The following is a 12767-nucleotide window of genomic DNA, read 5'->3' on the forward strand; positions in this document are numbered from 1 at the left end:
GGGGCCGCAAGTGGTCCCAGGTCTCAGAGGAGCCAGCCTCCTACTGGTTGTGGAGCCATGGAATCTGAGTAGCGAGTGTGACCTTGGGGGTGGGATGAGGGGACCCAGGACCATTCGGGAAGCCAGACACCATCTGTGGTTCTTCCCCTGCAGCTCCCCGGCCCCTGTAACTCTGGCCTGAGATTGAGCTGCTTCCTGTCAAGTGATGAATGGGCAACGTCTCCTTATCTCAACCCCAGAAGGGAAGGGGGGCCAGGATGGGGGAAGCAGCAACCAGAACCACACTCCTGGGCCGGAATTCATTCATTCCCTCCCTCACTGTCAGAGGAGGTATGGACCAGAGGAGGCAGGCACACTTGGTTTCAAATGTCGATTCTGCCCACTGCCTACTGTGTGACCGTGGGCCGGTCACTTAACCAGTCTGAACTTTCGTTTCCTCCTCTGCACTATGTGGTTAGCAGCCCCTGCACAGAGTGGCTGTGGGGTGGAACCAGGCGTGCACAGCACTTGGCACGTCCCTGGCGCACACAGTGAGGGCTCCACTAGTGTGGGCTGTCATTAGGACTGGTCCGTGTCTGGGGGGCGATCCTTACTGCCCAGGCCCCATGCGAGGACACCAGGTCATCAGTGGTGTCTCTTTCCCTCGTCGGTCACAGCCTCCCTGGTCTGAGGAGCAAATGGCAGACTACACCCAAGCATCCCTCTCCTTAGGGTCGTGCCCCACTTTAGTAAGAGCCCTGCTGAAGGCCAGGGTGGGAGGAACTGGTCAGGGGGCTTTGCAAAGGCACCCCAGTTCTCAGAAACACTGAGGAGGGTGTTTGCTTTGGCAAGTCACGTTTTCCCTTGGAGCTTTGGTCTCCTCATCTGCAAAATGGACTTTGTGGCACCACTTGGGTTTCCTGGAAGATGTCAAATTACTCAGCCTGGGGAGGCATTGCTGTGGGTGCTGGCTGATGCTGAAGCTGGTCTGGCCTTGACCTCCCCACTGGCCAGCCTGTGAACTGCCTGGTCTCCTGCTGGGCCTCAGAGCTCCGTCTGTGTAGGGGTGTGTTGGGCCATGCCAGCCTGTGGCACCTCTCCTCCCCCTGCCACCCCAGCCGTGGGCACCTTTCCTAAGCTTCCGTGGCCAGGAGCTTGCTGGACCAGCAGAACTAGGCCCTTGTGCCCGTTCTGGTGTCGGGCCACTCCTTCTGTGTATGTAGGAGGGTGGGGAGTCACCAGGTTGGTTTCCTACTTTGGAAAAACGACTTGTGAAGCTTTTCACTCAGCTGGCAGGAATAGAGAGGGGCCTTCCCCAGAGAATGGGCAGAGGGTACGGCGTCCAGCTGAGACCGAGCCTCCAGGGTTGTCGGTGAGGTCCTTCTAAGGCCGTGGCAGCCTCTCGGCCTGGGAGCCACACAGGCCTTCACCAGCTTCACCCCCAAACCTGGGGTAGTGAAGACCCTGCCCCAGTGGACACGCCAAGAACGTGGCTCTGCTTAAAATCTGTGACCTGATCATATACGTGCACATGTGCACATGCACACACATGTGCAGAGAAGGGCAAGTGGACACTCGCTGTTCCCACTTCAGGGTTGAGGAGCATGGTGCGGTGTAGACAGATACTTGCACCCCCACGACCCTCGCACACTCAGGCCTCCATTCCTGGCCCAAGCTGGGTCTTTGGCCTGAGCCTTCCTGGTGTCCTGCGTCATTTTTCCTGGGAGGATGAGGCCTCAGTGAGCCGCCATCCTTCCCGAAGTGTGGTATTTGGCAGGAGGCAATGGAAGGACGTGACTTTGCCCTAGAGGAAGTTCTAGAAATTGGGAGACAGCGCCAGGTGACAGTGGTGCTCAGAAAGGCCTCTTGGGGAGCCTCGGAGCCCAGTGTGGGAGCCGATCCCTTCCAGGGATTTAGTCCCAGACTAAACCCACGCACCACCTCCTTAGGCTCATGCCCCACATTAGTAAGGGCCCTGCCAAAGGCCAGGGCCAGAGGAGCTTGTCAGGGGCTTTGCAAAAGCAGCTCCAGGTCTTGTAAATGCTGAGGAGGGTGTTTGCTGCAGAGTCACCCCAAAGAAGCCATGCAGTGCAGTAAAGGGCATGATCTCGGGTCCGGCAGCCCAGCTCTGTCTTTTACTGGCTGTGTGACCCTGGGCAAATCCCTGCCCCTCTCTGAGCCCCAGGTCCCATGTCTGTCGCATGGAGTCAGGCCCTCCTCCACTGTCCAGGGGTGGTAAGTGGAAACGACACTGGTAGCAGCTAAAGCCTCAGCGGACCCTCCTCTGTCCTGAGGAGTTTACATCTGTTAACGCATTTAATTCTCAGTGACCCTCAAAGGTAGATCTTAGCCCCATTTTCCAAATGAAGGAGTAAAGGCAGCCAAGCCAGGGTTTGAACCCAAGGCAGGTCGGGCTCCCAAACAGGCCCTGGGCCTTCCTCACCGGGCTCGTCCCCATCCAGTCCCCATGTACCTGGGGGACAGACACATGTGTGAACCCGGGGCTGGGGAGCCCTGGAAATGCAGGGCTCTCACCCCCTGCAGAAGAAAGGCCCTCTGTGAGGTGGCGCTCAGTGTGGCCTGCGGCTCCGGGTCTCACATTCCACAGATTTTTGGCTCCTGACTTGGGCTTGGCAGCCTGGGCCCCATTGTTCTGTGACTTGGCAGGAGCCATGAGACAGGCAGCTCCCGGAGGTGCCCTGTGTGCAGAGTCTTTACCCTGCTCTTCGCATCTCATCCCTCCACGTCCCTTTGCCTTGGTCTTTCTGCAGCTGAACCCCCTAACGAGGGGTTTCTGGCAGGAATTTCCAGGGGTATGAAAAAAAGTGAAAGTGTTAGTCGCTCAGTCGTGTCCAACTCTGCGACCCCATAGATGGTAGCCCGCCAAGCTTCTCTGTCCATGGAATGCTCCAGGCAAGAACACTGGAGTGGGCCTCCATTCCCTTCTCCGGGGGATCTTCCCAACCCAGGGATTGAACCCCGCTCTCCTGCATTGCAGGCAGACTCTTCACCATCTGAGCCACCAGGGAAGCCCCGAGATAGAGCCAGACAGAAGTAAATCTGCTGAAATCCAACACCCTAGAAAGCCTCGAGAGGCAGAGGCTGTCTTAAGCCTGGGTGGCACGTTGGAGTCAGAGTGGGCTTCAGAGCGTCCCTCTGTAGCTTATTCCCAGCATGACATTTTGTGTTCCCTCTCTGAGCCTGAGACTCCGTCTGTAAAATGGGTCTTTCGACAGCCCAGGCTCAGTGGAAGAGATCTGGCCACTGGATGACTCGGAGAGAACCTTCACTTCCTTCCTTCCTCCCCATCCCTCCCCCTCTGCCTCATCCTCTCTGTTGTGGTTCTCTCTGGCACTTGGGGGTGCTATGACTTGCAGACTCCTTTCCTGGAACAAAGGCCCTTCCTCCTCACAGGGACATGAGCTGCAGCCAGTTCTGTTAGGTTCTGGGCAGAACCGCTCTTAGGAACAGGAAGTTACCCCAGGGGGTTGGCAGACCAGGCGTGCAGATGGCAGTACTGCATCCACTCGGTGCCATCCTGAAGAGAGAGAGCTCTGGGGTCCCTGTGGGGGAATGACCCTCATGGCCCACCGCCCCTGGGATCACCCCTGCCCACGCAGCACTGCCCCATTCGTGAGCCCTGTTCGTGAATTGGGGGGCAGGGGTTGTTTTGTGGGTACTGCTGGAAAGGAAGATGATGTTCTGCTGCTAAGAGCCTTGGGGGTGCAGAACCAGGGGTTTGGGGCAAAGATGCAGTCACAGGTCTGCGCCCTGGCTCTGCTACCTGTGATCTGGGCCAATCTCTTAACCTCCCTGGGCCTCAGTTTCCTTGTCTGTTAGGTGGAACAGTAACAGAATCTGTCTCGTGGAGGTGGTGTTAAGAGGCGATGGGCTAACAGAGGTGAAGGGTATGTGGGGCCCAGCATGATAAGGACACTCTTCAGTTCAGTTGCTTAGTCGTGTCTGACTCTTTGCGACCCCATGGACTGCAGCACGCCAGGCTTCCCTGTCCATCACCAACTCCCTGAGTTTACTCAACATCATGTCCATCGCGTCAGAGATGCCATCCAAACCCCTCATCTCTGGTGCCCCCTTCTCCTCCCGCCTTCAGTCTTTCCCAGCATCAAGGTCTTTTCCAATGAGTCGGTTCTTTGCGTCAGGTTGCTGAAGTATTGGAGTTTCAGCTTCAGCATCAGTCCTTCCAATGAATATTCAGGACTGATTTCCTTTAGGATGGGCTAGTTGGATCTCCTTGCAATCCAAGGGACTCTCCAGAGTCTTCTCCAATGCCACAGTTCAAAAGCATCAACTCTTCGGTGCTCAGCTTTCTTTATTTTTAATTTTTTTATTTATGTTTTTACCTGCACTGGGTCTTCGTTGCTGCACATGGGCTTTCTCTAGTTGTGGCAAGTGGGGGCTACTCTCTGCCTGTGGTGGGCAGGCTTCTCATTGCAGTGGCTTCTCGTTGTGGGAGCAGGGGCACAGGCTCAGGCTCAGTAGATGTGGCATGCGGGGTTAGTTGCCCCTCAGCATGTCGAATCTTCCCGGACCAGGGATCGAATACGTGCCCCCTCCATTGGCAGGCAGGTTCTTAACCACTGGACCACTAGGGAATTCCTATTACTGTTATTTCTGATAAGACCAGGGCCCCTTACTTTTGGGGCCTGTGTGAGAAATGGGGTGAATTTCTGAGAGCCTGCAGACCACCTCTGGGTACAGATATTAGATGATCGCTACATGGAGATGTGGGAGATGACACTGACAAATACCTCCTAGGCTTCTGCCCAGCGTGACTTGCCCACTGGGGAGTGACAGAGCCAAGCTATAAACCCAGGCCTGCTGGCCCCAGGAGGCTGGGTGAGGCGGGACTTGGGAACTAGAGATGCCTGTATTGTGGTTTCTAACCCACGTGGTCTCTGAGCACCAGTCACACAAGGACCTGGCCTGTGGGCCGCGCCTGGTGCCTTCTGAGATAAAGACAGAACCTTCTTGCTGAAGACAGTTGTGCTCCAGCCTCCCCCCGGAGGTCTCCCTAAGGGCGGAGGACGGTGAACATGTCACCCCGAGGGGTCTAGGGGTGCAGCCCGAAGCAGCTGCAGAGCCTGCAGGAGTCTCCGGTTTTATCTTAAAATTCATGCGCATTTTACATTTTGTTCCCTCTGTATCCGGCTTAATGTCGCACACATTTCCCTCCTGAATAACAGCACTGCCTGGGGAAGCCACTCATGTTTATTGTTTATCCCGGGGCTTCTCGTACCCAGGTCCTCACTGTGTCACCCGGGGCGAGGGGGTCGGGGTGTGTGCACTCCAGTGCAGACGCCCAGGCACAGATGGTTGGGAGGTGCTGAGATGCTGGGAGCCCATCTGGACTTGAGGAATCCTCCTTGGAGGCCCTTGTGGAGGAGGTAACCCAGAGGTCCAGGCAGAGGGAGGCCTGGGCTGGGTCAGAGGCGGGGGGGATGGGGTGGGAGAGACTTCAGACGTACAGGCACACCCCGTAATACCCTCCAAGGGACTTACATCAAGAGATGAGCAGAGAGTGATATCAAGAGATCCACCTCTTTATCTACACACACACATTAGGATGAAGATCATAAAATGCCATGAAAATGAAAAGTGAAAATGTCTGTCTCTCAGTCATGTCCATCTCTTTGTGACCGTGTGGACTCTAGCCAGCCAGACTTCTCTGTCCTTGGAATTCTCCAGGCAAGAATACTGGAGTGGGTTGCCATTCCCTCTTCCAGGGGAATCTTCCCAACCCAGGGATCAAGCCCAGGTCTACCTCATCGCAGGCAGAATCTTTACCGTCTGAGCCGCCAGGGAGGCCCCAAAATGCCATGAGTGGGGGTCACAGTCAGGAGAGCATTGGGCCAGGCCATGCTGGGCGGGTGTTCTCTGCCCGAGGCTTCCTGCTTGGCTGAGGCAGGCACCACCTACAGGCAGTGCCATGCCCCACGTGGCCTTGCTTTCTGCCATCTACTAAGAGAGGGGTGCGAGGGAGGAGCTGGGCCTGCCCTGGGGACACAGGAGGGTCGGGCGCTGGACGCCAGTGTGCACATTCTAGGGAGGCTCTTGGAGGGCAGAGCCATGGAGGCCAGGGGTCAGGCTCAGCGGGTGATTCAGGGCTTGGTGGCCACACTTTGACAGGTGTTATAGGCACCTTGGAGCCTGGGAGGGCTGGCCTGTTGACTGCCAGAAAAAACTACAGTGGGGAGAAAGGAAGAGCAACTGTGACCAGGTCTGCAGGGCTCTGACCGTGCCAACCCCAGTTGTGAAGGGAGTGGGTTCCTTCCCGCTGCCCAGACCACCCTCTTCACGTGGGGCACGTGTGCACTTAGGAGACATGTGCAGCCAGGCTTGCCGACCCCCTGGACCAGGAGAAGCCTGTCCGCTTGTGGTTCGGCTCGTGGGGATGGCCGGGGATGACCAAGTTACTCATAGGTGGCGAGAGGCAGAGTCTGTTCAGAGAGAAAGATGGTGTCCGGGCTCAGGTTCTCCAGAAGCGGATGCTGAGACGAGGCCGTGTGGGCGAAACCATGAAGGGGTAGGGGAGCAGACAAGCAGGGGCTGTGATCTTAGACCAGCTCACCCCGCTCGGGCGTCTGCACCTCAGAGTTGTCCTGCCCGGGGGCTGGGGACTGGGGTGCACACTCGTCCCCCAGGCCACTGCTTTCTGGGGACGGGGACTCCAGCACTTTAGAGGGTGTAGACAGTGCTGCTCCAGTAGCCTAGCCAGTCCTTCCGGGTTCTGTTTGGGGTGGGTCAAGAGAGAGGTGCCCACGGGAATGCCAGGGCCGCGCCAGGTGGAAGGAGCAGCAGCCTAGTTGGGGGCACCCCATCTTCCAGGGTGCCCGGGCCTGGCCCTCAAGACCGCGGTTTAGGTGCTGCAGAAATGCTGGTGCGTGAGTGGAGGGCTTTCCTCCTGAGGAGGAAAAGGGGCCATACAACCTCTTCTGTGTGCCTGGGCCTGGGTCCTGCCCAGGCCATGCCTGTCTGCTGCTGGGAGTGATGCTGAGATGGCCTTCAGCTCAGACCTGGGCACATGACAGGTGCTTCATCAGGGACAGCTACTGTGGCAACTGGTGGCTGGCATCCTTGCCTCTCCTCTCTGGGGGGGCCTCTGATGTGGCAGCGCAAGCCCTGGAGGTTGGGGGGTCTGCTCCCGTGTGCCACGGGCTCTGCCCCTGCCTGGAGGTTTGTACAGGACTGTGAGTGGGACCCTCGCCCTTCCCGGTGTCTGGTGCGCCAGGACCCAGCAAGGGCGGGATGGGTGGTCCTTCTTGATCTGAGACTTGCAGTCTGACTCAGGGTTGGTCTCTCCTGGCCACTAGGCTGCCAACCTGGGATTGTTTGGGGTGAGGACAGGGGGTCAGGCATGGGGGACAGAGATGTGGAAAGAACAGGCTGTGGAGTCTGGCCCGTGTGGTGTTGAATGTGGCGCCTCTCTTGCCGGCTGTGAGGCCACCTTTGGGCTTTTCCCGGCACAGAGCCTGCTTCTGCCTCTCTCCAGTGGGGCCAGTCCTAGGAGCATGGTCAGGAGAGCGTAATGGATGGAGGTGTGTCACGTGGGCTGTCGAGCCCCAGTGCTGCCACTTCCAAGCCACATCACCATGGGCAAGTTACCCGACGGCTCGGCACCTCAGCCTGCACGTCTGTAAAAGGGGGCAAGTGAAAGTGCGCGGGCCTGTGTGTAAGAAAGCCCTCATTTTCTGTTGCAGCCCGTGCCCTCGCGAGGCTGGCATGCAGGATGGCAGGACAGCCCAGCCACATGCCCCACGGAGGGAACCCGAACAACCTCTGCCACACCCTGGGGCCCGCACACCCTCCTGACCCACAGGTAAGCCCTTCTTCTTCACCTGCAGTGCATTGGAGAGTCTCGGAGGATCACTGATCCCTGAGGCTGCTTCATCCCGGCCACAGGAGGAAGCCCCTCGGCAGCCCCCAGACACCTTGAAGGCTTCCCGTAATGGGGGCAGAGTCACCACCTGACCATTCGGCCCTCCACCTGTCAGCCACACTCACAGATGCCCTCTGGGCTAGGACGCCAGGCGCTGGACCTGCCCCTGGGGTTTCCATGTGAACGGAAGGGCTTTATTTCAGAGGGATCAGCGCTGCTTAGAAGGACAGACGGAGAGGGAGTCCTGGAGGCCTGGGCAGAGTGAGGGGCGCGGGGGAGCAGGCAGGGTGCACCTGGGGTCGGAACGTGCTCCCTGACTCTGAGCCGGGCTCCTCCTTTCTGGTCTCAGCTGTGCTCTGGCCCTGCCTGTAGCCTCTTTGTCTGGAGGCAGCAGAGTTTCAGGGCCACTGGGTCCCTTCTACCTGCCCCACCCACCCTCTGTGTCGAACCTCGGAGAGCCAGGCAATCTTTCGCAGCTTTTCAGAAAGTAGCTTCTGGGATTCTGGGCTGCTCGTACACCCCACACCTTTCACTTTGCACCTTTCCCTGGGGCTGGGGTGCCCTCCTCAACTCTTCCAGGCCTCAGTCCAAATGCTGCTGCCCCTGAGGAGTGTTCCTCTTCCCCTCCCTGCTCTGTGCTGCGTCCAGACCTGTGCACAGGTGCTGGGTCAGGGCCACGATCGCATGTGCTGGGACACTGCCTCCCGGGTCTGCCTCCCTTCCTAAACAGAATCTTCTGGGTGGGGCTTCACCTGCCAAGTTCGTGAGCTACAGATGTGTGGCATGCATCCACCCAGGACACGGTTGTGTGCTAACAGAGCCAGGTCTGCTTTTAGGGAGCACACTGCCTCACGGGAGAGAAAGACAAGAAAGAAAGCAGAAGAAACTGGGGGCCATGGAACTCCAACAAGGCACGTGGTCTGAACTAGGGGACCAGAGAGGCCTCCTGGAGGAAGTGGCTTGCAGAGACCTGGAGGGGGACAAAGAGCTTGGCTGGACAGATTGGCCAGTGCCAGATGCTGTTGGGTGCTGTGGGCAGCTAGGAGTAATGAAAAGTAATTGTTGAGGGTTGGCTTTTGTCCCAGGCCTATGAGACCTAAATCAGGAGGAGACACAGAGAGAGCTACCTTCCTGAGCCTTGTTAGGATTGTCACAGCTTCTAACTGCCTCGCTCTGTTGGAAGACTTCAGGTGGACTGGTGTTTGACCTGCTTGGGGGCAGGGATGCCATGTACAGTTGTACAGGTTCTACACTGCCCAAAGGTGCCTGGCCAAGGAGGCAAGATGAGTCTGAAATCCTTTTCCTGTACCTGAGCTGTAATTCAGCTGTGCTTCCTGGTGTGAGACTGCATCAGCCCAAGGAAAGGGGCACCTCTGTAGATTCACACAGAGGTGATGTGTGAAGTATAAACTGCATACGTGTGTGCACACAGGAGGTTCACAGACAACCATGCTGTTCATCCTCCCCATCCCAGTCACTGGCTGGGATGTAGGGGCCCATTTCCTCAGTGAAATGTGGGGAGGCAGGTCCTAGAAAGCTGGGAAGCCAGTAGACACTGCTGGTCCAGGGTCCACCAGGACACCTCCCCAATGGCTGGGGGCAGCGGGCCTCCCCGGGTAATGTAGCAATTTGTCATATTAAGTCATTCACTAACAATTGAGTCCCCCTTGATTAATCTCCCAGAATTAGCCAGTTGCATTTTGAGCAATTAGGGTTAATTACAGCCTCATTTGGCAGAGCAGAGAGGCCCGTAATTATTTCATGAACAAGGCAAGGAGGTGGTGGGCTGCGATGGCGGCACCGTCCGGGTGTCTCTTTGCACATGTTGGAGTGGGTAATGACGTAGTTAAGTGTAATTAGATACGATTACTCAGCATTGGCAAGCGGCTGGCAGGGAAGATGCCCCCGGTTCACCAGTATCTGGCCGGGTCTGCGGAACCGGGGCACAGCCACATTGACGCTGGGGCTGCTGCAGGCTGGGGCTGGAATGAAAAGAGTCAAGTGCTTTCTCTCCCCTCATCTCAGGGAGCACTGGTATTTAAACACCGTCTGGGGAGAGATCATGGCTCGAATCTTGTCTGTTTCAGGACATAGAAACACCTCAAATTGATGGCACAGGCATTTTCCTTTATGGCAGGAGGCACTGCTGTTTCCCTGAAGTCATCCTTAGAGAAAAGAGCCAGGCTGCATGATGGCAAGAATGCTCTGCTCTGGACCAGGCAGGATGTGGTTCTTCGCTCCATTCCCTCACTAGCCAGGTGACATTGAGTAAATGACCTCTCTGAGCCTCAGTTTCTTCTTCTGTAAAATGGGGCCACAAAGAGAGTGAGATGGTATGTTTTAAACACCCAACATAGTATCCAGCATTATGGGTGTTAAGGAAATGGTATGTGATTGATCTTACTCTTATATCCTAAAAATCATTTTCGTTTTCCCAGCTCAAGAGCCCAGGGCTGGAAATATCCCCAGTGCAGAAAAAACAATTTAGTGAACATGCAAACTCTGACTTTTGTTAACCTTCTGTGTCCAACGCTAGTGGTTTGTTCATCTCAAGGAGCTTTCTAGCTCTGGGTGCTATCAGCCTAAGAAAATAAGTTTGCTGAACCGGGTAGAATTGTATGTGAAATTCATATAGACTTGGAAAAGCTGAACATGCTTGCTTTTATGGAGGTTTTGAATGAATGAATGAATGAATGGGGTTGAGAAACAGAGCTTAAAATGCCCCTTTGGTTTATGATTTTTACCAGTTTGCTTCACAGCATTTTCATCAGGAAAGAAATGCAAGGCTGAGCTGACCCACTAAGAACCATATGAATTTCCAAGAAGGAGAAAGGTGTTCTTGTCTGAGAAAGCCCCAGTTAATGTGTCTTCCATTCTGGAAAGTCTTTGCAAACCTGCTTGGGACATGCCAAGTTCAGTTATATTCGTCACTGTTCCGAGAGAGGAACGTGTGTATGTTCAGGGGATGGGGACAGCTGTCACTAGTTCTGCATGGCACCACAGTCTTCATGAAAATCTTCCTAAAGCAATAATGGTAGATAAAATTTAATGATCAAATATTAATGACCATTAAAATTGAAGAAGTGTTTGCCAAGTGTTATAAATTCAGCAAATGCTTGTCTCCTTTCTGCCTTGGGTCTGCCGGGGAGCCCTACACATAAGTAGACAAAGGCCATGTAGAGGTAAGGCTCCGAGGGAGGGAGGAACTGATGCAGAGAGAGCCTGGAGAATGGGGTGGCTTGTTCTGCCCCAGGGATCAGGGTTGATAAGGAAAGCTCTAGAAAGGAGATGACATGTGGGCTGATGATGATCAGGAGTGTGGGGTATGACAGAGAGAGGCGATGTTCAGGAAGAACCAAAGCTGAAGGTGCAGGATCAGTTGGGTTAGGGAAGCATTTAAATACCTGTGCTTAGTTAAGGTGATGGGCTTCCCTGGTGGCTCAAGATGGTAAAGTGTCTGCCTACAATGCGATAGACCTGGGTTCGATCCCTGCTTCGGGAAGATCCCCTGGAGAAGGAAATGGCCACCCACTCCAGTACTCTTGCCTGGAAAATCCCATGGACAGAGGAGCCTGGTAGGCTTCAGTCCATGGGGTTGCAAAGAGTCAGACACAACTGAGCGACTTCACTTTCACTTTAGGTTAGATAGCACAGCAGGTGTTTATGAAAGGTCTGGAATCCACGCTGTTGTTGGTATTGAACCTGCAGCAAATGGGAAGCCCATTACAGATTTAAATTGACAAGGGGTTGGGGTTTTAGGTCCCTGGTAGCTGGTCACAGGTTAGGTGAAGATAGGAGGTCACATGATGCTTTGACCTTAAATGGGCTGGACATGAGGAGGGAATATTCCCAAGACTTCCAGGAGGGAGAAACCAACTGCCCTCAGTAACTGAACGGATGAGGGGGAGAGAGAGGCCAAGGACGTGGCCAGCCTGCTGGCGTGGGAGCTGATGCTCTTCATGGTTTGTTTCCCTTCAAGTCTTTGCTTGTTAGTTGTTGGAGCCGGTTCCAAATTCTCTCATCCGTGTGTTTAAGCTCAGCCTTCCCAGAGCTTGGTTCCTGAGGCTCGTCCTGGGGGCGCCGCCACAGCCAAGATGATGTTAGGTTTTGTCATCAGGCGTCTAGATGTTCAGGCGTCTTGCTCACCGTTCCAGTGAGCCGATGGCACAGAGCTGAGTGTAGACAGACTTCCAAGTTGAGACAGTCACCGTGGTGGTTGTACCTACATTGCAATGCCTGGCACTTACCTCATTCCATCCTGCTACCAAGCCAGAGGAGGAGATCTTATTTAAAACTCCTCTCTGCAGGGGAGGAAATCGAGATGCGTGGTAAGTTATCCGTCTTGCTATCGAGGGGAAAGCCAGCAGGGCTCCAAGTCTGGTGGCCACACAGAGCCCTTATTGCCACTTGGGCTGCAGGAAGGGAGGCTGGCTTCAGGTACGAAATTAGCCAGATCGTGAAGAGCTGAGTGGGTCTGGCCTCGTAAAGAGTCTGACAATATGGACTCTGTAAATCGTGCCCTTCTTTTCTGCCACGCAGATTTAAAACACATCGCTGTATACACATACACTGAATCCATTAGAAGTTCCCGGCACACAATGTCAGATGTCTTTAAAGGTGAAGTTCGTTTACAGGAAATGTCATTCTGATGAAGTGTGCTTTTTAAAATTGTAGAAGCGGTTGCCTTAAAATTAATGATGCATTGCAAATATCAGGGAAAAAAGACCCATCCAGTGTAAAGATGATTAAAATTCAGGTCAGAAGTCTGACTTAGTCAGGCTAAATTTTTTAATGAGATTTCAGAAAATTAATTGGGCGGATGCATTTTTATTCTTTTAACATGTAATTTTATGCTCCTGTTTTTTTTTTTTTTTTAAAGGATTTGTCGATG

At 54.8% G+C, this 12767-nt stretch overlaps 1 protein-coding gene across 2 annotated transcripts in view; it reads left to right on the forward strand.

The window, feature by feature from the left end:
* The window catches only part of NEK6 (NIMA related kinase 6), an 84746-nt gene that overhangs the window by 35198 nt on the left and 36781 nt on the right, over positions 1-12767 (forward strand). For both annotated transcript variants that reach the window (XM_070452637.1, XM_020872079.2), the window contains exon 2: positions 7698-7816. In XM_070452637.1, the coding sequence (XP_070308738.1) occupies positions 7727-7816 (90 nt within the window). In that variant the 5' untranslated portion in view covers positions 7698-7726. The remainder of the gene's footprint in view (positions 1-7697; positions 7817-12767) is intronic.

This window comes from Odocoileus virginianus, chromosome 2, assembly GCF_023699985.2.
Source record: "Odocoileus virginianus isolate 20LAN1187 ecotype Illinois chromosome 2, Ovbor_1.2, whole genome shotgun sequence".
Classification (NCBI taxonomy): domain Eukaryota; kingdom Metazoa; phylum Chordata; class Mammalia; order Artiodactyla; family Cervidae; genus Odocoileus; species Odocoileus virginianus.